This window comes from Eucalyptus grandis, chromosome 8 (genome assembly GCF_016545825.1).
Source record: "Eucalyptus grandis isolate ANBG69807.140 chromosome 8, ASM1654582v1, whole genome shotgun sequence".
Lineage (NCBI taxonomy): Eukaryota > Viridiplantae > Streptophyta > Magnoliopsida > Myrtales > Myrtaceae > Eucalyptus > Eucalyptus grandis.
The window spans coordinates 52,463,496-52,489,635 of record NC_052619.1 but is presented as its reverse complement, the minus strand read 5'-3'; the positions used below and the strand labels follow the sequence as shown (position 1 = coordinate 52,489,635).

General features: G+C 39.7%; 1 protein-coding gene across 1 annotated transcript; it reads left to right on the top strand.

Moving 5' to 3' along the window:
- Positions 1 to 20,706: 20,706 nt before the first annotated feature.
- On the top strand, positions 20,707 to 22,658 carry LOC104427128 (protein ACCELERATED CELL DEATH 6-like). The gene is made up of 2 exons (XM_039300110.1): positions 20,707 to 21,183; positions 21,814 to 22,658. The coding sequence occupies exons 1-2, from the start codon at positions 20,707 to 20,709 to the stop codon at positions 22,486 to 22,488; spliced, it is 1,152 nt and encodes a 383-aa protein (XP_039156044.1). The 3' UTR covers positions 22,489 to 22,658.
- The last annotated feature ends 3,482 nt before the right edge of the window (positions 22,659 to 26,140 follow it).

Here is a 26,140-nt window from a genome sequence, read left to right as displayed (position 1 = left end):
TACTCTCTTCTAACGAAATTTAGTCAAATGATATTATCTATCAATTCGACATAGATTTCAAATATCTTATCAAATCATAAATAAAGAAGCTAAATTTGTTCCCTGAATAAAAATAATTTTTTCAATAAAAAACCTCAATTACTTCTTGATGTAAATCACCATCCCAGATTTTAGTATGGATACAAGCTTCTTTCGAAATATAAGGTTTTCAAGACAAATTGACGATATCTATAAAATGGATTATTCCTCCTATTCCATAAGTATTGAAAATTTCCTTCTCAATGTTCCAAAAAGCACAAGCCAATTGAAAAAGTTTGTATGCTCCAAGGTGCCTATCGCATTCGTGTGTGTGAGTCATGAGCTATGAAATTCGTATTATGCAAGCAATGCGATTTATTGGCTAGCCACATCAATTATGTGGTTGACACATAACATACTTTCTCATGATTGGGACTTACAGACTCACCAAAATTGGTCTTTCGATACACAATATCAGGCTTTCGAGGTTGCTAAGTGGAGTTCTAGCGATACATAAATTAAATTACAGATCGATTTGTCAATGATTACTGAACCTTGATATGCGGTAATAATCGGTTTGAAGGATGATCCTAGTAACAATTGAAAAGCCAATGGAATATGTAAAATTTTATCGGTGGCCATCAAAGTTGAACGGTATGATGGCGGTGGAGCAACCAAAAAGTTACCACATTCGCACCTTCATATTTACCAAAGCTAGCTCCAAAAGGACTCACTGATTCTCTAAGCCTCTTTGCTTGTATGTCAGGCAACCGTGATCCTTTGGAGACAGGTTAAAGCAAATAACAGGATCAGTTAAAGGGATGCAAAGTAAAAAAGAAATTATGCACGAGAATTATTGAACAAGAAGTTTAGCCCTTTCATGAGAAATTTTGAGATAACTTTTGTGTATAGCCTGTAAAGTACGCTAACAACTCAATTGTCTTTTAATGATTTGTGTTTGGATGGCCTCCATATTGAACTAAAGGCCGTCATGTAAATGTGGCATTTATGAATGGTTGAATGTCGAAATGTCATTATCACAGTTACTACATTTTTTTCATCATGACCATATTTTCTCAATTAATTAAATTCTGAAGACATTCCAAAACATTTGTTAGGCCCAAATATGCAATTAAGAGGGAGGTGATGATTTAGCTAGAAAATTAATGCTAATTTTGTAGAATCAATCCCAATAAAAGTTTGTGCTTCTACATCAACGTAAAGTAGCTTTCATAAACTATGGAAATTAAAATGTTTAGAAAAAGAGAAATTGCAAATGAGATCTATAAAGGTTCATTTTAGGTATGCCTCCTCCTCTTTCTAACTGTAGCAGCCCAAATATATTGAATTCCTTTACATATAATAAAGTGCAATATTACCTTGTTATAAGTGTAGAACTTGCTACCATCATATCGCTTGACTTCCTTCCATAGCAACCTCGCTATATACTAAGTATAGTCGTTTTCACACTTTGTCCACACGACACAGTAGATTCTCCCCAAATTATAAACTATATCTTTGAGTGTTTACAAAGAGTCCGTTATACAGCTCATCATTCACCTACACAATTATCTTCACTCTGAGTACGTTCAATCACTTCTCTCGTATATTTATAAATGGATTTGCTGTTCTTGTTAACTCTCGGGACAACACTAAAATGGATATTGCAAGCTTCCAATGCAAAAGTTCGAATTCGAGCCCAACTCGTCGCGCCCATTTAATTTCCCCCACTTCTCTCAAGCCATAAAGGAACTTCCGCATAGCGAAACTTGAATGAACTTGGTTAGTGTTTGAAGACCAAGCATTATGTGCATATATACGAACAGCAAACCAACTTTTAATTCTGGCTTAGAGGCTTGTGAAAGGATTCTGCTTGCAGTCTAATTTATTATCTGATGACTAATTAAGCAACATCTTAGAGTTAGTTAATGGTAGAGCAGATGGAAGTATGAAGTCGTTCTATGGAGATATGGTCATAAGAGTAATAGCAGATTACTTAATCGCAATCCGATCAGTCTAATCAAACTTTTTTTTTCCCAGGTCCATATCTGAAATCTCTTGTGCCACATATCAGTCTAAACCCTGATGCCTCTTGTCTCTAACATGAAGAAACTCTACTCTCTTCTAATGAAATTTAGTCAAAGGATATTATCTATCAATTCAATGTAGATTCAAAATAGCTTATCAAATCATCGATGAAGAAACTAAACTTGTTCCCTGAATAAAAAAAAAATTTCAATAAAAAAACCTCAATTACTTCTTGATTTAAATCCCCCTCCCCGATTTCAATATGGATACAAGCTTCTTTCGAATTATAAGGTTTTCAAGATGAAGTGATGATATCTATAAAATGGATTATTCCTACTACTCCATAAGTATTGAAAATTTCCTTCTCAATATTCCAAAAAGCACAAGCCAATTGAAAAAGCTTGTATGCTCCAAGGTGCCTATTGCATTCGTGTGTGTGAGTCATGAGCTATGAAATTCGTATTATGCAAGCAATGCGATTAATTGGCTAGCCACGTTAGTTAATTGGGACCTACAGACTCGCATAAACTGGTCTTTCGATACACAATATCAGGCTTTCGAGGTTGCTAAATGGAGTTCTAGCGATACATAAATTAAATTACAGACCAATTTGTCAATGATTACTGAACCTTGATATGTGGTAATAATCGGTTTGAAGGATGATCCTATTAACAATTGAAAAGCCAATGGAATATGTAAAATTTTACTGGTGGCCATCAAAGTTGAATGGTATGATGGCAGTGGAGCAACCAATAAGTTACCACATTCGCACCTTCATATTTACCAAAGCTAGTTCCAAAAGGACTCACTGATTCTCTATGCTTCTTTGCTTGTATGGCAGGCAACCGTGATCCTTTGGGGACAGGTTAAAGCAAATAACATGATCAATTAAAGGGACACAAAGCAAAAAAGAAATTTTGTACGAGGAATTATTGAACAACAAGTTTAACCCTTTCATGAAAGATTTTGAGATAACTTTTGTGTATGGCCTGTAAAGTACGCTAATAACTCAATTGTCTTTTAATGATTTGTGTTTGGATGGCCTCCATACTGAGCTAAAGGCCGTCATGTAAATGTGGCAATTATGAATGGTTGGGTGTTGAAATGCCATTATCACAGTTACTACATTTTTTTCATCAAGACCATATTTTCTCAATTAGTCCAATTTTGAAGACATTCGAAGACATTTGCTAGGCCCAAATATGCAATTAAGAGGGAGGTGATGATTTCACTAAAAAATTAATACTAATTTTGTAGAATCAATCCCAATAAGTGCTTCTACATCAACGTAAAGTAGCTTTCATAAACTATGGAAATTAAAATGTTTAGAAAAAGAGAAATTGCAGATGAGATTTATAAAGGTTCATTTTGGGTGTGCCTCCTCCTCTTTCTAGCTGTAGCAGCCCAAATATATTGGACTCCTTTACATATGATAAAGTTCAATATTACCTTGTTATAAGTGTAGAACTTGCTTCCATCATATCACTTGACTTCCTTCCGCAGCAACCTCGCTATATACTAAGTATAGTGTTTTTCACAATTTGTACACACAACACAGTAGATTCTCTCCCCAAATTATAAACTATATCTTTGAGTGTTTACAAAGAGTCCGTTATATAGCTCATCATTCCCTCTGAGTACGTTCAATCACTTCTCTCGTATATTTATAAATGGATTTGCTGTTCTTGTTAACTCTCGGGACAATACTAAAATGGATATTGCAAGCTTACAAAATTTAAATTCACCTGTAGTTGCTCTATCCATCTAATCCTTCGTAAAAACATCTCGACAAAATATCTTGAGAAACATTTGCAGAGCGTTGCTTCAAATCTGGGGTGTCAATCAAAATTTATATTAATGCAGGTTCTGATCCCATTATTTCGACAATCTCCAGAGAATTAGTCCATCATTTTTGGTATAAATAATCTTTGAATATCATATTCTATTGCTATGATTTGGGCCTTTGATTAAGAATTAATATGTTTGAGTTACAGAACAAAAAGATCTAAATTATAAACACAATCGGATTGTTACAAGTTTCGATAAAGATAAAATTATTTTAGATTTCTATCCGTAAACTTTTTCATCACGTTACAAAGGTCTATGCATTGCAAAATTTAACAACCCTTTTGGATGACTTTTGGACTATCTATGCGGATTGCACAATTATGCCATGATTCAATTACATCATGCTCAATAGCTATGACCAGGACTATTGGGTGATTTTTGTTCTCTCACATTCATGTGAATCTAAGTTACTAATATTGCTAGGGGCAAGCATATTTCAGGATATGTAGGGAAAGTTTTAGGTTTCAAAAATTGGGAAATTTGTTTTGACCGGTAGATTTTAGGTGAAACTTGGAACAAGTCTTTACACAACACACACACACACACACACATTAATATTTTATGGCATCCGATGATGAGTGTGTAATTTGAAAACACTAGTATGAGCTTTCATTTATGACATATCTATAGTTGAGACTTTTACCTCATTAATGTTTCATATTTATAGTTAGCGAATTGTAACAGCAAATAGTGGTTCATTGTAATCGTTCAATTAATAATATATGTAGAACTTAGATAGACCCTAAAATCGATCTTAGAACCTGTGATATGGTAGGTTTTAGGTCTCACAATATGCAAGATGGGTTTTACATTCCAAAGATTCAGAAACTAATTCTAACGGGTAGGTTCTAGGTTCTAGGTTCTAGGTTCTAGATGAAATTTAGATTGATCTTGAAACCGCTCTCCCTTAATTATTGCACAAGATCTAAACTTCAATAATATTCTTACATGACATTTTTTGGCTTTTTAATTTTGTAAGTGCAAATATCTTGTAAAGTAACTCAATTACATGTAAAAAGTTGTGATCAATAATTGACACAAATATGAGTTGTGGACCAAAACCACAAAACATTAGATTGGATGAGCAAAATCTAAATCTAAATAGTTTGATAGCATATTGCACTACATTAATGATGACTGTTGAAGTATTTAAGTTGAACCATCTCTTCCTTTAATAGGTATTACTAGAATAATACATTTCATATGATATCAAAGCATGAGATTTTCAGTTCAAACATTTTCAGACCTCCTTCATTATATATTCTCTATTTTTGACTAGGAGCAGAGTCTAGTATACGCACAAAGAGGAGTATTAAAGTATTCGGACTAAATTATGCTTTGGACTAAATAGTTTAAGCTTTTAAAATAACTATATTGTAATATAACGAAACATCACAATGATACATGTGACATGCTATCTCAATTGAATGGATAAGTGGATCATTTCATCAGTATCACCGCTTGGAAAACAAATCTTTGATTTTGAACATGTAGAAGCTCACCTCTTACGAAATCATTTGTCTAGACCGACTAAGAACCAGTCCTTGCAGTCTAATTTAGTATTTGACAACTAATTCAGTAACATCTTATAAGTTAATTAATGGTAGAGTAGATGCAAGTATGAAGTCGTTCCATGGAGGTGATGGTGTAAAGGTAATTGTAGCTTACTTAATCGCAATCCAATTAGTCTAATCAAGCTTTTTATTTCCAGGTCCACTTCTGAAAACTTTTCTGCTCCTTTAGCGTAGCTAATTTGGAAGAGGATGACTAAGCTTCTGGTTAAGTAAACCCCGATGCTTCTTGTCTTTAACACAACCGATTGCGATCTTATATAGGAGAAAATGAAGAAATTCTACTCCCTTATGATGAAATTCAGTCAAATGATATTATCTATCAATTCAATGTAGATTCCAAATATCTTATCGAGTCATATGATGAAAATACTGAATTTGTTCTCTGAATCAACACAAATTCTTCAAGAAAATTGTTTGATTACTTATTGTTGTTGATCCCCCTCCTCAGATTTCAAAATGGTTACAAGCATCTTTCGAAATATACAGTTTTTTCGAGATGGAAGTGACGTTATCTGTACAATAAATTATCCTTACTACTCCTAACGTATTGAAAGTTTCCTTCTCAATGCTCCAAAAAGCATGAGCCAATTGAACAAGTTCATATGCTCGAAGGTGCCTCTCGCCTTTCTGTATGTGACTCATGAGCTATGAAATTCATATTATGCAACCAATGTGATCAATTGCTTAGCCACTCAGTTGTGTGGTTGACACATAACTTACTTTCTCATGATTGAGGCCCATACACTTGCCAAAACTTGTCTTTCAATACACGATATCAAGCTTTCAAGGTTGCTGAGTAGAGTTCTAGTGACACATAAATTAAATTACAGACTAATTTGTTAATAATTACTGAACTTCAATATGTGGTAATGTTTTGTATGAAGGATGATTTTAGTAACAATCAAAAAGCCAATGGAATAGGTAGACAGTGTTGGGAAATATGGTTTCAAATTGGATAGAACAATGAAGTTGGATCTTTAAAGTAATTGTCGGATTTTGAGACGTGATATCACTTTCTTTAAAGATTTATTTACTCCATAATATTGCTAATGATCACCGGCAAATATCCTTCATGATACAACAAAATTTTAAATGAGAATATTATATAACAATTCTAATATTTCTCTATGATCTCCCTAGGAAACAATCGAAAAATTGATTGTAGTTTTGGAAAGACGACTCAAAAAATAATTTTATACTTGTTCATCCAAAAAACTAATATATATATATATATATATATATATATATATCGGTCTTAAAAAACATAGATAACTCTTTGCAATTTTTTTTTTTTTTATCCTTTCAAAAGCAGTTGCAAAATGGACAAATACAACCCTTTAGAAAGGTTGCAAACTGAATAAATATAGTTTCCAAAGATTGTCTTGAAAAGATACATACAAAAATTCGGAATAATAATAATAATAATAAAATAATAATAAAAAATATTTTTTAATAAATAAAGTTACTACGTTCGCAGCTTGATATTTACAAAAGCTAGCTCCAAAAGGACTAACTGAATAACTAAGCCTCTTTGCTTGTATGGTAGGCAACCGTGATCCTTTGGGGACAGGTTAAAGCAAATAATAGGATCAGTCAAAGGGACTCAAAGCAAAAAAGAAACCATGTACGTGGATTTATTCAACAAGAAGTTTAGCCCTTTAATGTAATATAAAATGGCTGCTTTGGCCCGTCTTTCGTGGGATGTATGAGTTATCCTCCTTCAATATCACCTCTAGATCTTGGAGAAGAACCTTTCAATGTCGGGAGGTGTGTCTTTTTCAAAATGATCAGTATTTCCTTTCCTTTTTCTTTTGCTAATTGCCTAATTTTTCAATTGTCTTCAATCTTGAAGCTTGATCACCTGCTTTTTAATGTATTATTTCTTAATTGGGTTCAATCTATTCGATGATGTTAATAGTATATCAATAAAATATTCTTGCTTCCTAACTGCATTAGGACTACCATTCTTTCTCAAGTTAGCTCAACTGTCCTTTCTTGTCACTCCTTTTTGCCTCCACACCACACCATTGGTTGACTGTGCTTAAATTTTTTTATTTTTTTTGATAACCGAGGATCCGCCCTAAACTCCATTTCACTTACGCTAGTTGGGGTCACACTGGTTGACCGTGCTTAATTTAGTATGCACTTTGCACGACATCATGCAAAGTTTTGGTAAATACACAAATTTAGTTTGCACTCTGCCTCCACACCTCACCACTGGAGGATGTATGTGCGGCGATACATACATCCTCCGGCCGAAAGGTTGATTCCTGGGTCAAGAAATCTCCAGCCCAACGGAATAGGACGAAACGAAGGACCTGCTAAACACGCGCCTAGTGGTAGTAGCAACACCAGTTACCAGTACCACCAGCATTGGCCAAGCGGCTCCTTTCTTTCATGAAGTGACTTTTTTGAGGGCGTACCTCTAATTTACGCTTTGACTTATATCTTTGAGGATTCTTTGTGCGAGTACTCATAGTCTTTAGCTTGTTTAAAGTGAAACACCTTTATCGATCTCTTTTTTTAGAGGAGGTACCTCGGGCCGAACCACCAATAACTACATTACTTGCAAAGCGTAGGCTCGATGGACGTAAAGGTATCTATTCGAGAGGAGGTTGGCAAGAGCACCTCGATCAAGGAGGCGGTCCAGAAGGATGAAGGAGGAGCTTCCCTGAATAATGCATCGGCGACTACGCGAACTGCGGAGCAACAAGATCCAGCAAAAGTGTATGCAGCTGCTAGAAAACTGGCCGATGTCATCAAAGGCGCCAACGTCGAAGATATCATTTCCACGATCGAAACGCTTGCCTGTCAAGATGATTCGTCTGCCATTTTCAATTTCGGGAGGCTATCGAGGGGTTCGCTGCTCCACATTGCAGCAGCCACCGGCAAGAGCAACATCCTAAGGCTCCTACTTGATCGTGTCGATGCCCACCTCATAGCCGCCCAAGATGATTGGGGAAATACCCCCCTCCACCTCGCCACTAAGGCCAAGGCAATTGGAGTCATCGATATGTTGATTTGCCGGGCAAAATACCTCCAGCAATGTCGAGGACAAGCCCCTCCTGAGGATTAAGAACAGTCAATGAAACACCGCTTTGCACGAGGCCGTTGTTACACGTGACGTTGACCTGGTGAGCCATTTGTTGGGGGGAGATTTGGAGACTGTGTACTGGGATAACGTGGATCAGAAATCTCCCTTGTACCTGGCCCTCGACACTGGCAACCCCAAGATACTTGAGGTTTTATTATCGAAATCACTCGACCCATCGAAGATACAAGGCTTGCCGCCCGTTCTTGGTGCCGTTGCACGTGAACAACATGGTACGTACTAAAATCTACTTACTGGAAATGTCTATTTATGTGTGGACCGAACTCGTTTCAAATCTGTGCAACCACTCTTTGTGCTTACCCAAATCTGTTATGGGTGTTCAAATAAAATTCCAAACCTTGCTTATTAGAGTAGTTGAGTCCCCATGGAGTAGTTGCAACTAGCCATACGATTCTCTTAGTAAATTTTTTTTCTCCCACTAGAACATAATAGATCGGCTCAAATACATTCCAGACCCTATAGGAATTCAAGCATTTGACCCAAGTCTGTCCCATTTCTCCAATGGAATTGGGCATAGGGAGGGGTTGGGCGGAGCGTCCATTGAACCCACACTTATTTATTTATCTTTAAAATAATCATAATTCGATCTAGTATATATGTCTAGTAAAGTTTCAACATAATTATCCTATTTTTAGTTTATCATAAAGATATATCATTTTCGTTATTGTATAGTTATATAATTGTAATAATAAATCAATATGATGTTAAATGAACATTCATCCATGTAATAAAATAAGAGAAATGATTGGATGACAGTCTTTAATTTATTGTGAGAATAATATTACATTATAAACCATAAAAAAATAAGTAATTATAAATTGTCATGAGTGTACTCCTTCAAGAATTTGTGGCTTATAATATGCTGTTACTCTCAAAATCATCCAGTAAAGCTTATAAAATAATACATGTTCCAATTTAAATCTTGAATTTGCAGATTTAGTGAATAATAATGATATCTTTACTTATTTCTCATGAAAATCTACTTTTTGGGCATTACCCGTAGTTAAATTACGTTTTGAAAAAATCTTATACCAGGCCTGCGTAAATTCTGCCCTGTATCTTTCTGCCTCGTCCGGGAAAAAATTGTCGGTTTGGGGCAAGGCACCTCAGGGAGACAAGTTGTGACATCCCGATTTTTCTAAATTCTGTTTTCAGCTGATTGAGTCGGGCATTTCATCTGTGCATATAGTACGTCTCTCTGAGTTGGCCACTCATGAGAGAACTAGCCTATTGGACGAAGCAATTAAGGGATTTTAACGCGTCAAACTTGGGGACTGATCATCCTCAGGTCGGATGCAAGAAAATTTCCCTGAAAGCTACCCGGTAGGTTAGGCGTGCTAAAATCGCACCAGATTGAATTCAACCGTAAAAATTGGGATTGAACTTAGAAGTTGGAAGCCGGTCATGTCACATACCCTATTAGGAACCTTGGATTAATTTATGGACTTTAATTTGGACTCAATTAGGAGAGAATTGATGGAAATTGAAGTAATTGAATGTGCAAGAGCTTGGACCCCGGCGGAAATGAAAGTGAACCTATTGGAAAATGTTATGGAGGGTTTGAGTTAGTGGAGAATGACATCAGCAGGTGATGTCATGGTGGAGGCCAAATTCAAGGAGAGCTTGACAAGTGTCACAAGCCAATTGGCTCACCAAAAGTGGGGATGTCACTTCCCTCTTGTCCCCATCATCTTCAACCTTTGAATTTGGAGGAGAGAGAGAGAAAGTGTGCGTGAGAAACCAGCGGAACCGCCGAGCTCCGTCCGCCCCCGTCGCCCGTTCGTCGCCGTTCGTCGCTCGCCACCGGAGTCCGCCGTCGCCGCTCGTCCGTGCGCGACTGCTCGCCGTTCCGTGCGTCGAGCCGCCTTGCCTCCGTCTCCGCCGCAAAGCCTCGACCGTCGCAGCTCCAAACCGCGTGCCGTTCGTCGTCGCCGAAGCCCCGTCGCCGCCGTCCGTCCGCTCAAAGCCTCCACCGGTTGTTGCACAAGCTGTCGCCGGTTCTCCTCCGCCGTTTCTCCGTCCGTTCAACCTCCGTTCCACCATCTCTCAAGCTCGGTTAGTGCTGGAAAAACCAGCAAGATCTAGTTCCTTCCGGGCTCGTTTTGGTCCCCTTCTAGTGCTCATTTGGTGTTGATCCGTATAGGTTTGTCGTCGGCGTCGTCGTGCTCTTCGCTGGAGACCTATCGGAAAGCGCTTCCGGTGAGTTTACCTCACTAATCCGCGATTAGCGAGATAATGATGCCCTAAGTATGTTTAGCTTAAGTTGATTGAGATTAGGTGGATAGATTGGCTTAATTAGTTGTGGATTATATTAAGGTGATTATTTAAGGTAAATGGTGTTTAGTTTAATGTTTAAGTATGTTTATTTTTAAAATAAACCTTGATGTGACTTAAAGGAGTTTATTTATGATTTAAATAAATGCCTCGAAATTGTTGGATTATTTAATAATATATCTTATTCCGAAATTCATTAAAATATTATTTTATAAAAATAAAAAAAAAACTCGAAAAAATTTATTTTGACCCTAGTTGCTCAGAATTTCGTGCCGATCGTTGCTGTGCTAGTAGAATTTGAAATTGATGATTGGTTGTGATGAATTGAGTGTGATTGCGATGTATAGGGATTCTTTATGAAATCCTAAGTGTAGAAATTGATGGGAGATTGGCTGTGATTGACCACCTATTAGAGGTCGTGCCCGATGAGGCCATGAAATACCACCTAGGAAAGGTCGTGCCCGATGAGGCCGTGAAATACCACCTAGGAAAGGTCGTGCCCGATGAGGCCGTGAAAAACCACCTACAAGAGGTCGTGCCCGACGAGGCCGTGTAATACCACCTAGGAAAGGTCGTGCCCGATGAGGCCGTGTAATACCACCTAGGAAAGGTCGTGCCCGATGAGGCCGTGTAATACCAACTACAAGAGGTCGTGCCCGATGAGGCCGTGATAAACCACCTATGAGAGGTCGTGCCCAGAGAGGCCGTGATAAACCACCTATTAGAGGTTGTGCCGATGAGGCCGTGAATTACCACGATTACATGTGTCGTGCCGAGTGGGGCCGTGATTGCCACTGATTGTTAAACCGTTCTAATAGGGCCGGGATTGAGAGCAATGATTGATTTGCTAGAATGACATGTAATCGGCCGAGTCGATTGATCGCTGAGACGATCCAAGTGGTTGAATTGTTTTGATGATGTGATTGTGTCATGGTTGGTTGGTTACCATAATTGTACGTGGTTGAATTATATAAATTGTGCTAACCTGCAGATGAGGGCTAAGCCGAGGTAAGTCTTCTATGTGTTGTGGCTAAGCTACTTCGGGGCGTATTTACTTTCTAATAGGGGTTTAGGAGGGGTGAACTTGCTGAGACATCGTCTCATCCCGGTTGTGGGATTAAAATTTCAGGTCCCTAGTGGACAGAGCGGCCAGATAGCTTTGGTTGGCCTTGAGGAGTTGCAGAGGTGAAGTCATAAGATTGGAGAACGTGTCCGACTTGTAGGTCGTAGGACAATTCATTTTTAAGAGCCGGTCTTTTGTAGACTTTTGGCCGTAGACCTCGTTTGTAATTTACGTTGAATTATGGAAGTGTTATGTTGTGGTTTTACTTCCTGCTTTTCTATCCCGTATTTTATTGTCGGGGATTTGTTTTGCTTCCGCATGCGTAATAGAATAAATGGGTCGGCGACATATCCTGGGATGTCGCATTCAAGATCGACCGTAGTGGGATGTGCGCGCACTCAGGGTTTGGGGCGTGACATCCCCGTTTAAGTGGTATCAGAGCATGGTCTGTGTATGGAGTGATAAGGTGCGATGAATCATGGGATAGTTAGTAGGAAAGGCTTTTAATATGCTAATGCATGTGATTGATAGCTGTTTGGTAGCTTGTTTGTGTGGTCACTCGAATTCTAATGAGATATTGGAATCGGAAAACAGGCATCTATAAAGAGCCTGTAGGATGAGTGACCAGGAGTGGAGAACTCCTTGGAAGAGGTCGATAGGACCTATACCTCAGGGTAGGATGCTGACAAGAGTTGGTACCCGAGGTAGAGCGCAGGCTTAGACCGGCGCGAATGTGAGAGTACCGCTGCAAGTCGGTACTTAGAGTGTAGCAGCACCGAACGATCTTAGGTCCATTGAGATCGTTCAGGCGCTAGTGTCTTTTGGAAGCTTGTTGGGTCAGTAAGCTCAGGATTGAGATGTTGCTGTTGCCGTTGTTTCTACCGCTGCTAGTGTTGTGACCGCTGTTGTTACTGCCGCGCCTGTTGAGGCCTAATATGGAGTTGTGATCGAGGATCAAGTCTCTGTATCTGAGTCAAGGTTCAGTTTAGACAGAGATAAAAATCGGTTGGAGAGAAAGGCCGATGTCAGAAGAAAGATGCCCTGTTTCACCCAACCAGAAGAGTAGAGTTGGAAAGTCAGTGCTCAACTCGATCGATGCGTGTCGTGTCTGTAAGAAAAGACATGGATTTGTTCTGTGCTGTAAGAGGGAAATGACTTGTTGCAGGTGTCGCCAGTAAGGTCATTTGATCAAAGATGGTCCGTATAGAAAGATGGAATCACAGCTGTTTCTGTTACCGCTGTTGATAAGATAGAATAGAGGAAGCATGCTTTGGGACATTTAGTGGGGTACTTGGAACAGACCCCAGTGCAAAGAAGGGCGCATGATATTTCTTGATAGGAGGTAGATGACTTACTGATTGTGTGCCGAGTCAGTGGAAAGGAGGCATGAGTCAGCCTGGTGTTAGAGTAAAAAGGGGAGCATGCTTTGAATATGGCCAGCACGATCATTGGGTTAGGAACTGTCCGCGTAAGTCCATGAGAGCGTAAGTACCGTTACTGCAGATAGGACACCACTAGGATGGCTGGAAGAGCATGAATGGGTCGACCAAGCATCGACCAAGGGAAAAATGTTTTTGAGATGTTTTATCAGAATAGCGCCACAGGATTTTGAGTGAAGGTTGTGGAGTTTCCGTTGTTGTAATAAAGTAATAGGAAGATGAGTCTCTGACTATAGTTGTACCTGATGGGTTTGCCTATATATGACTTGGAAGTCATTTATGAAAAGGTTTGGCACAAGGAGCTTTCTGTTGTTTTGAATCATGGTATTGATATAATTTAGTTTGTTCAGTCAGCGTGTGAAAGTTTTGAATTACTGAAAGTCGAAGAGGAACTTCGATCCTTGTTATTCCTCACTGAAGATAACTTGATTCTGGTTGTTGGTTACTGAATCTACATGGCAGCTATAATGGATGCGTCAGTTGAGGAGCCGAATATGGAGAATATAATCATGGTACATAAGTTTTCTAAGGTATTTTCTGAAGAATTGTCAAGTTGCTGTCAGAAAGAGAAATAGAGTTCGCGATTGAATCAGCAACCGGAACAGAGCCAGTCCCTAAGGCTCTTTATCGGATGGTGTCACTCGAGTTAAAAGAACCGAAGGTGTAGATGCAGGAAGTGTTGGATAGAGAATTCATACTTTCCAGTGTATCACCTTGGGGAGCACCTGTTCCTTTCGTGAAGAAGAAAGTTGGTTCATCGTGTTTGTATGTCGATATTCCTCAAGAGCGACTAGAGGTCATGGTATCATTAGTTGAGGATCAGGAAAAAGGGACATACCGAAGTTAGCACCCCGCACTCGATACAGTAGTTATGAGTTTACTGTAATGCTGTGTGGGTTAATGGACACCCCAGTTGTTTGTTTGCGTCTGATGAGCAAAATGTTTAAGGACACTGGAATCAATTGTGATCGTGTTCATTGAAGTTATCCTGGTGTGTTCGAAGAGTGCCGAGGGGCACGAGAGACGTTTGAGGATGGTACTTTAGACCTCGAGTGCTTTTGGATTTTACGATAAGCCTAACAGATGCGAGTTTTGGATGACTCGTGTTGCGTTCCTAGGTCACGTGATTTCAGGCGAAGAAATCTCCGTAAACCCTGTCCAAGATTGAAGCAGTGATCAGTTGGCCGATATTGACTATAGTGACAGAGATTATAAGCTCTAGGGATTAGCAGGATATTACAGAATTTTTGTGGAAGGGATTTCAACATCAGCGTTGCAGTTGATTCGACTACTGAGGAAGTAAGAAAAGTTCGTGTGGACAGATAAGTGCGAGCGTAGTTTTCAAAGGCCTAAGAAGAGACTGACTACCGCACTATGTTGATCGTTCCATCTGGTCCCGAAAGTTATGAGATCTACAATGATGCATCGTTTAAAGGATTTGGTTGCTTGTTGATGTAGCAAGATAGGATTGTTGCGTATACATCCCGTCAGTTGAGACCTCAAGAGTTGAATATGAGACAGCGTCGCTGGATGGAACTCATTAAGGATTATGACTATGATATTTCGTATCACTCTAGAAAGGTGAGCAAAGTCGCAGATGCACTGAGTCGAGAGTCCTTAGTTGCACAGTTGGTACTTAAGGATTGGATCTTATTTAAGTTCGAAATTCGATTTTCAAATTTAAGGTAAGCCACCTTTGAATCTTAAGACTACCCTCAGAATTGAGCCGAAAGTTCAGATCAGAATCAAATCGCTTCAGTGGATAGATTCAGAAATTCAGAAGATTCTATAAGAGAATGCAGATGAGAGAGGTTGATTTTCAGATTTTTGATAACAGAACGCTAAGGTTCTAAGGATGATTGTGTGTATTTGACGATGCAGAGATTAAAGAAGAGATCTTATGGGAAGCTCATCATAGCAACTTCAGCGTTGTCCAGACAGTACAAAGATGAGTCAGAATCTACATCGTCGGGATTGGTAGATCGGTATGAAGATAGATATCGCTGAACAAGTTGTAAGTGTTGGATGTATCAGTAAGTGAGAATTTGGTAATGTAAGCTAGGAAAGCTTTTTCAAGTACTTGGAGAGAGTCCTGTGGGAATGAAAGTATAACATGATGGAATGTTATAACAGGTTATTAAGGAGTCAGGAAGAGCATTGATTCCTTATGAGGTTGTAGTCGACAGATGATTAGAGTCAACTCACCTTAGTGCAGCATGAAAAGAATCCCAATTAGAATGGGTACACCGAAGTGTGTGTGCATAAGATAATTCATATACATGGAGTGCCGGAGATGAATTGTATTTCAATCTAGATGAGACGTTCTAAGTTGGCAGAGCTTTGAGATGGTTCTTTCTTAAGCAGTGCATAGCAGAGAGTGCGGAATTTCGATTGTTGAGGTGAAGTTGGGGAAAGAAAGATCTCAGGCCAGGGTCAGTACAGTAGTCAGTGATTGCGATTGCCGAGATCAGTGTCAGAGTTATGTTAGATCTTGACCAGAGGTTCCCAGTTTCAGTAGATCAGTCAGATAGTTTCTTTTTAATCAATGCAGAGCAGAGTGTACAGGACTTCAGTCGGTTGAGATGAGATCAGAGATTAGAAAATCGCAGGTCCAGAGTTGGTTCAGAAATCAGTGATACAGTCGCAATTATCAGAGACAGTTTAAAGATTGCTTAGAATCGTCAGTTTAGCTTCGCAGATTAGTATCGCAAACCTTGTAATTTCAAGTAGGGGAAATATATTTTTCCTTAAATGGCGCCTAAGAAGGGGACATCGTGTTTGGATAAGGAAATGAAGATGAAGCAGCATTTAAATCGGAATCCATCGAAATTTGGGTTCAAAGAAGAATTTTGGCTTTAAATGGAAAAAGAAAGCGGTTTGGGACACCGTCGGCGCCTCTAGCCGAGTTGGTATTCGGGATGAAGCTCGTCGGTCCGAAGTCGGGAGTTCGAATCCCCGACGCGGCAGTTAGCCGCTTTGTGGAAAAATAAAGAAAAAAAAAGAGAACCAAAATTTTTGCAGCTTTCATTTTTGTAAAGATGGACAAGTGCTTAGTCTTTTTGGGAATCAAGAATTGGTCTGGTTAATTCGGAAATGTTCCGTCGGCGCAGAGGATCCGGGACAGCGGACGGGCGAGAATGAAGGAGCAACCTGAGAAAGAGAAGATGATATGAGACGACTGTACTCCCACCTTTTTGTTAAGAATTGGTAAGGATTTAAATTTCGAGGACGAAATTTTTATAAGAGGGGAAGAGTTGTGACATCCCGATTTTTCTAAATTCTGTTTTCAGCTGATTGAGTCGGGCATTTCATCTGTGCATATAGTACGTCTCTCTGAGTTGGCCACTCATGAGAGGACTAGCCTATTGGACGAAGCAATTAAGGGATTTTAACACGTCAAACTTGGGGACTGATCACCCTCAGGTCGGATGCAAGAAAATTTCCCTGAAAGCTACCCGGTAGGTTAGGCGTCCTAAAATCGCACCAGATTGAATTCAACTGTAAAAATTGGGATTGAACTTAGAAGTTGGAAGCCGGTCATGTCACATACCCTATTAGGAACCTTGGATTAATTTATGGACTTTAATTTGGACTCAATTAGGAGAGAATTGATGGAAATTGAAGTAATTGAATGTGCAAGAGCTTGGACCCCGGCGGAAATGAAAGTGAACCTATTGGAAAATGTTATAGAGGGTTTGAGTTAGTGGAGAATGACATCAGCAGGTGATGTCATGGTGGAGGCCAAATTCAAGGAGAGCTTGACAAGTGTCACAAGCCAATTGGCTCACAAAAAGTGGGGATGTCACTTCCCTCTTGTCTCCATCATCTTCAACCTTTGAATTTGGAGGAGAGAGAGAGAAAGTGTGCGTGAGAAACCAGCGGAACCGCCGAGCTTCGTCCGCCCCCGTCGCCCGTTCGTCGCTGTTCGTCGCTTGCCACCGGAGTCCGCCGTCGCCGCTCGTCCGTGCGCGACTGCTCGCCGTTCCGTGCGCCGAGCCGCCTTGCCTCCGTCTCTGCGCGCGAAGCCTCGACCGTCGCAGCTCCAAGCCGCGTGCCGTTCGTCGTCGCCGCCCCCGTCGCCGCCGTCCGTCCGCTCAAAGCCTCCACCGGTTGTTGCACAAGCTGTCGCCGGTTCTCCTCTGCCGTTTCTCCGTCCGTTCAACCTCCGTTCCACCATCTCTCAAGCTCGGTTAGTGCTGGAAAAACCAGCAAGATCTAGTTCCTTCCGGGCTCGTTTTGGTCCCCTTCTAGTGCTCATTTGGTGTTGATCCGTATAGGTTTGTCGTCGGCGTCGTCGTGCTCTTCGCCGGAGATCCGTCGGAAAGCGCTTCCGGTGAGTTTACCTCACTAATCCGCGATTAGCGAGATAATGATGCCCTAAGTATGTTTAGCTTAAGTTGATTGAGATTAGGTTGATAGATTGGCTTAATTAGTTGTGGATTATATTAAGGTGATTATTTAAGGTAAATGGTGTTTAGTTTAATGGTTAAGTATGTTTATTTTTAAAATAAACCTTGATGTGACTTAAAGGAGTTTATTTATGATTTAAATAAATGCCTCGAAATTGTTGGATTATTTAATAATATATCTTATTCCGAAATTCATTAAAATATTATTTTATAAAAATAAAAAAAAAACTCGAAAAAATTTATTTTGACCCTAGTTGCTCAGAATTTCGTGCCGATCGTTGCTGTGCTAGTAGAATTTGAAATTGATGATTGGTTGTGATGAATTGAGTGTGATTGCGATGTATAGGGATTCTTTATGAAATCCTAAGTGTAGAAATTGATGGGAGATTGGCTGTGATTGACCACCTATTAGAGGTCGTGCCCGATGAGGCCGTGAAATACCACCTAGGAAAGGTCGTGCCCGATGAGGCCGTGAAATACCACCTAGGAAAGGTCGTGCCCGATGAGGCCGTGAAAAACCACCTACAAGAGGTCGTGCCCGATGAGGCCGTGTAATACCACCTAGGAAAGGTCGTGCCCGATGAGGCCGTGTAATACCAACTACAAGAGGTCGTGCCCGATGAGGCCGTGATAAACCACCTATGAGAGGTCGTGCCCAGAGAGGCCGTGATAAACCACCTATTAGAGGTCGTGCCTGATGAGGCCGTGAATTACCACCTGATTACAGGTCGTGCCGAGTGGGGCCGTGATTGCCATTGATTGTTAAACCGTTCTAATAGGGCCGGGATTGAGAGCAATGATTGATTTGCTAGAATGACATGTAATCGGCCGAGTCGATTGATCGCTGAGACGATCCAAGTGGTTGAATTGTTTTGATGACGTGATTGTGCCATGGTTGGTTGGTTACCATAATTGTACGTGGTTGAATTATATAAATTGTGCTAACCTGCAGATGAGGGCTAAGCCGAGGTAAGTCTTCTATGTGTTGTGGCTAAGCTACTTCGAGGCGTATTTACTTTCTAATAGGGGTTTAGGAGGGGTGAACTTGCTGAGACATCGTCTCATCCTGGTTGTGGGATTAAAATTTCAGGTCCCTGGTGGACGGAGCGGCCAGATAACTTTGGTTGGCCTTGAGGAGTTGCAGAGGTGAAGTCATAAGATTGGAGAACGTGTCCGACTTGTAGGTCGTAGGACAATTCATTTTTAAGAGCCGGTCTTTTGTAGACTTTTGGCCGTAGACCTCTGTTTGTAATTCTGTTGAATTATGGAAGTGTTATGTTGTGGTTTTACTTCCTGCTTTTCTATCCCGTATTTTATTGTCAGGGGATTTGTTTCGCTTCCGCATGCGTAATAGAATAAATGGGTCGGCGACATATCCTGGGATGTCGCATTCAAGATCGACCGTAGTGGGATGTGCGCGCGCTCGGGGTTCGGGGCGTGACACAAGTCCTGCCCCCTTTCGACCAACATATACGTAGATACATGCTTTCACCTAATAATAATTATACATTTTCAGATTATTCAGATTGACATATTATAAAGTCTTTCTTCAGCCATGTTGATAACACATCCCAAGTAATGCAAGTTAAAACTAACCTTGCAGTCTCTTTTGCTCTATGCACGTAATTTTGTGTCCAATCGTATTTTCATTTTGGACATGCATTAGAAATCCCAAAAAAATGAAAATACAGAAGGCCCTCATATTTACTAAATCCCCACATTGCTTCAAAATAAATAAATCTTAAATTTAATAGAGAATTATTAGGTGCAGATTATTTCTATAGAATTTGTACTTATTACACATGTCCGTACGCAAATAAGAACATTACATGTGTATTTGATTTTTGAGAATGAGATTGTCACATATCATACAGAATGTAAAAGGTCAAGATTGCCAAAGTACAAAGATTCATGAATTAAGTAGGTATTGAAATTCGACATAAAATTAAATTCCTGTTTAGGAAAAATTCATCCATCTTCACATTTGTCCACATGAATGTGGTGCCTAAAAATTCATTCAAAGCTTTTATGCCTTTTATATTATTTTATGATATTAATGTGCAAACTTTTAAATCCGCAAAACACAGAAGCTCTCGAGTTATATGTGAAGATTATATGTATGTGTGTGTAATGGTTGCGCCACATTCTCTGAGCTGGGTGGATTCCACTCGACTCTAACATAAATTTTGCTTAGTTTCTGCTCACAAGGGTTGGTAAATACGCAATTTCTAATTGAGTTTAATAGGTGACTACCTTTACAAAGAATATGACATTTGCTTTATACTTGCCAGAAATGGACGAAGATGCTTTATGCTTCCCTTTTCTTGATCTTGGCCTAGCTATCTAAATCTCGTTTGCTTTTTTTTTTTTTTTAGTAAACATTATATCTGCGGACTCTATAGATACTTCATAACATGGAAATGTCATATAATAGCCATGTCATTTAGTAAGATTTTTACAGTAAATTCTTAGTACATGTCAATGTTGCATTGCTTTGGATGAAAATGGTCTGAAATTTGTCTAAAGTCTCTCCAAAATACGTAAACAGGATCCTTTAGAAATTTATCTAAAGTCTCACAGGTCGTGTTCCATCATGCTAGAGAAGGAAAGTCGAAATGCTTTGAGATTCACAGCTTGAAGAGTCATTATTTTTTGAACCGAAAATGGGTTAGATAAACCTTTCAAAGCCTTGATTTATTCAATCAAAATTATCACCACTAGTTTCATCATTGCAATCTAATCCCACATTAGCGACTATGAATCATAAGAGTGATTAAGGTTACGTCAAAGATGTCCTTATCCCAAAATGGGTCAAGATACATCGAAACCAACCAAACCCCAGCCAGTGTCAAATGTTTGTGCGGATGGTGATCCCTAATTTGGAGAGCCTGATTCCAAATTTACTCAGCGAGATACTCAAAAAGAACGTGAAGCTTTTGCAATGACAGACTCCAAAGGCGGCAATGTATTCCATCTAGCAGCTTTCTGGAATGTGCCTCGAGTATTTGACCTCTTACAACCAGAAACCGAATATTTGGCTCGAGAACCAGACAAAAATGGGGATCTTCCGATTCATATTGCGAGCAAGAGGGGTCATGTTGAACTAATCAATAAGCTACATCCGGTGTCACAGTGGGTGAATGGGAAAAGACAAACCGTTCTTCATGTGGCAGCAAAATACGGAAGAGAAGAAGTAGTGAGATCTATACTCAAACATCCGGATCTGAAGGAGATGATAAATGAAAGAGACCATGATGGAAATACACCTTCACACTTGGCAGCGAAGTATTTACAACCCGCCGCTTTGGTTCATCTTGTGCTGGATGGAAGAATGAACCCCTCCCTTCTCAACCATAAACACTTGGCTGTTGTCGACAGTGCTCCAAATCACTCACCATCACCAACATGGATACGGCCGGTAAGTAACATGAACAGCCACTATTTTATTTATCAGCTTACTGGAAATTTCCCTAGACTAATACCTAAGTTAGGCATAGATCTCGTATTCAAGTCATTAGTCTGTAGTCAACGGGATTGAGTGTCAATCGAATTTCTAGAATAGCCAAAACTCCTCTAGGATTAATATTGCACAAGTCTCAAATTTAGCCTTAATAGGGAGTACTTAAATTTTGCCCATGACTATGTCCGGGGTTAGAAGCAACTGAATATCTCTGACAAATGCTGCGATAATTTGCTACATGTCTCGATTAATTGAGCCTATAAATAAGATCAGGGGTTGTCAATGTTGCAATCCTTTTTTCCTTTTTTTTTTTTGTTAAAAAGCCAGGGGTCAAGGCAGCAAATTTGACCCCTCTAAACATGGCATAATCTCATTACATTATCAGTAAGTCAACCCATGACAAAGGTGAACCTTATACGTTTCATTCGTGCCTCTTTTCTCATTTGCAATGAACTTGTTGCTATAGTGTTAACCGCATCTTTAAAAACAACAGTTCCCCTTTAAATGAGAATTCCAGAGTCCATTTCTGTTACCAATTCGCTAACAATTTGTTGTTTCTTTCCCTTCTCATATGTTTTCTGATCTCAGCACTTGGTACGCATCCTGTTGAATGCCGTGTCAGCTGAGAGACGAGATCTATCCATACTTGAGCCAGAAGCTCGAGACAAAGTGTACACGGACGGAAGTTTGGTAAAACCTCCCGATGTGAAAGAACCTATCGATACCTTGTTGGTGGTGGCAACACTTGTGACCACTGTGACTTTTGCAGCTGGTTTGGCAGTTCCTGGAGGATTTAACGGCTCAGACATGGCATCCAAAGATGACAGGGGCATGGCTACGATGCCGGGCAATATAAAGTTCCAGATATTCGTGATTTGCAACACCTTCGCGATGTTCTGCTCAATGGCCTCGGCCGTTGTCTTCATGTTAACACACGTGCCCGAAGTCCACTTTGCAGTATTTAAATTCGATCTTGCAGGAGGGCTACTAGGAATGTCACTCCCGGCAATGTCCTGCGCTTTCTTAATTGGTGTCACCTTGACCTCTGGCAAACTCCCTTGGCTTGCCACCACGATATCAATTATCGGATCTATTTTCATCTTCATCATCACAGGTGGTCTATTTTGGAGGCTGGCTGATGAATCATTAATCTTTCCCATCGCTATCCCCTACCTTCCTCCTATCCGTCCTCTGATATTCAGGTGTTTCCCCCGTTACCTTAATTATATACGAGTTGAGACGACGCTCATTTCGGATGACTGAAAAGCAGACAGAACGGGGAGCAAGACCTCTGCTAGTCCGCCCCTGGGTGGTGGCGGTAAAGATTGATTTGCATAAACAAATATATATTTGCCTTGGTGGATTTGGCTTATTCTATATTTGCTTTCCTATTGCATTACATTAATGATGACTGTTGAAGTATTTAAGTTCAACCATCTCTTCCTTCAATAGCTCATATTATTAGAATAGTTGGATGTAATTCCACAAATATCAAAGCATAAGATTCTTAATTCAAACCTTTTCAGGACCTGTGTTGTATATTCTCATATGTTAGACTTGCAGCAAAGTCTGACCCACTCGCAAAGAGGAGTATTAAAGTATTTGAACAAAATTATGCTTTTGGCTAAATAGTTCAAGCTGTTAAAATAACTACATTGTAATCTAAGAAAACATTATAATTGTTGCGATAAGGGCGAGCGATCGAATAATAATATAGACAAAAGAAAAAAATAAATCGGACATCAGATTTACGTGGTTCGTTCGTAAATACCTATATCTACGGGGAGAGCAGCATCAAATTTCACTATAGATCAAGCGATATAAGGAGATTACACACTCAAGTCACTCAAACACTCTCTAAGTGTTTCCCAAGCCCCAATTATACCCAATAACGCATGCAATTTTTGGGCCCGAAATTCCTCAAGAAATAATCTCTTAATCTCAAGAAAAAATTACACGCAAATCTTACCACAAGATTTAATTGGCTACAAACACTAATATTCTTGGATGTAATTCACAGTCAAGAATGACAAAGAAAATCCCTCCCAAGCACTCAACGACGAGATGGCGCTTCAAGACCAATTCTTCATGATCAACCTCCTTCCATCAATGGCCACAAGTCTATATATATATATAAGTGAGACCCTTATTCTTTTGCCAACTTTTAATAGGATTATGTTTCCTATATTAAACGACTTTATTCAAAACATATCTCGTATATTTTAAACAAAATTCAAGTCCAAGTGAAAGTTGGACTTTCCTATTTCAATGGCCAAACTCTCTAATGCATATTCGAATTTTGGGAAATTGATCTTCGGATCTTCTTTGCTCAATTTTGAACGTCCGCAATTTATCCAATTCGAAATATTCGGAATTTTACATGAGGCTCAAACTCGAGACATATTTTAACAATAATGATACGTGTGTCATGTGACATGCTGTCTCAGTTGAATGGATGAGTGGGTCATTTCATCTGTTTTACCGCTTGGAAATCAAATCTTTAATTTTGAACATGTAGAAATCGCTTTCCTAGACTGCCTGCCGTCGTTCTTGTATAGTATACTCCATTTTCCCCAGCGTCCCAGTTGAGCCCAACCACCATGCCTCCGCTTTCCCTTTTTGTTTTCTGAGATGGCAGCCGTTTGCCGTTTTGACGACTCATCCATGGCCGTCGGGATATCGACCTCACCATTGAGACTCGCGGTGATGGACCGGCTGTGCCGTCAGACCTATCGGCATGGCTCTCGATTTGGAAGCTTGACGTTCTCCATGGCAGCACCAGTGTTTTCTTCCATTTTTCGGTTTTTTTTTTTTTTTTAAAATCAATTTCCTTTTCTCCCAAACAAATATCAGTTTTTTTATGGAACTATCTTTTGTTTTTCCACTTATCTTCTAAAGCTTCAAATTGCACTTTGGTTCTTTTATAATTCCAAATCAACCCACTGATGTATTTATTTTATTTTATATTTTTTCTTTGATTTTTTTTTGAGAATATTACTTAATGAAATCCCAATCTAAATGATTTATTCTATCGTTCTCAATTTTTTTATTATAAAAAAATCAAACTTAGGGTTAGTAATTTGAATTCCATAATTTTATTGTCCAATGATACAATTAGTACCAATAATATCTATCTTATTTTATATGCATTTTATTATCGTAGTCTTTGAAGAAGATGTCATGCTTACATTTTATTTGCCAAACCCCAACTAATAATGGTATTCACGTATATATGAAGTCATAAATTCAAAATATTATTTTGTGAGTAGGCTCTTACTTTGGTAGAATTGATTTTTCTCGATTGAAATAGTTTTTCTTATTAAATTATTTTATTTTTTCTTGATCAAATCATTGATAAACAATTAATTACTTTACAAAATCAGTTCATTTTATTTTTTTATTGACTCGTAAAAGTTTCTTTTTTTTTCATGTGAGCATATCTCTCTATCTAATCTTATTCACAACCATTCATCTTTCATTGTAGCCAAATCATTATACACATAAATTATCGTGCTTTGTTATCGTCCAAAAAAATATGGAAAATAGACACTCTGTCACAACCTACCCTTGGGGGGAGGGAACAGGTTTAGAAGTATTGCTTAAATGATGGGTCTAAAGCCCATGATTAGGTGTGGGCTCTCCCAAGCCCATACCCCGCGTGACATTAGTATATTTTTGGGAATTTTATACAAAATGAGTCGCCAATAGACCACTAGTCTATTGGGATCGGCTAGAAACCAAGTAAGGCATGGGAGCATGCCTCACTTCCTACACAACCAGAAAATCTAGGATTGGGGACTTGATTACACTAATTAATCAATTAGTGCCATTTCGGTATCTAATATTGTTCATTTTTAAAAAATGATTTTTGTCGGCAGTTTATATTGATTTTATACTTATCCACTAATATGTGAGATGATCATGCAGGTGCGCAATTATTAAAGTAACAATCATAGCTATCAAGATCCAAATTGTAATAAAATTAAACACATTCAATTAAACATAATTAGATATGTAAATTAAACATACGACATAATTAATATACGAGCAAATAAAAGTTTAATTACACTAAAAAGGAAAAACATAGCAATTCCTAACCAAATCCCTTATTTTTGGATTTTCAAAAATTTTTTATTTTTAAAATTTTTTTAATTAAAAAAAAATAAAAATAAAAATACTTTTTTGGGCCAAACCGGACTCGGGTCCAGCCTGGGTCTACACGGGTCGGGTCCAGTCTCGACCAAACCCGGGTTCGGTCTGGCCCGAAGCGTGGCCCAGCCCAAGAGGTCCCATTCTCTCTTTTTAAAAAAAACAAACGAGACCCACAAGCCCACACTAAACCGGCCCAAGCCCACAAGCCCACACTAAACCGGTCAAGCCCACAAGCCCAAATTTTGATGGCCCACCGTAACAGGCCCATGTGGACGACAAACCCTACCCGATTGAGATCCATGCCCGACCCGGTTCTGACCCGGTTCACGTCTTCTTCTCCGGGGATTCTTCGCGGCGCCCAGGGGGGATGGTAAGGACATCGGCGGCGAGAGACGCGGTGGGCGGTGGACGACGACAGAAGAAGCAGCAAGAAGGCGGCGGCTCGGCGAGGGTCAGCAAGCAGCTTGTCGGGACGGAGGGCGGCGGCGACTCGGGCGGCGTCGGGCACGAAGTGATCTTCGGGCTGGTGCTGCGACGGGATCGTTGATGATTGAACGGCAACGACGACCGTCTTGGCAGCGATCCGATGTGGCGACAGTGTCGGGGGCGCCACTCGACAAGGATTTAGTGCGGCGACCGCGTTGGGGATGGCAACGGCGCGGCTCGAGGGACGGCGTTTGGCCAGGGGGTTAGGTCGCGGATGGTAGCAAGTGACGGCGTTGCGAGCGGAAGGCGTTGTTGGCGACGGAGGCATCGGGCCCAG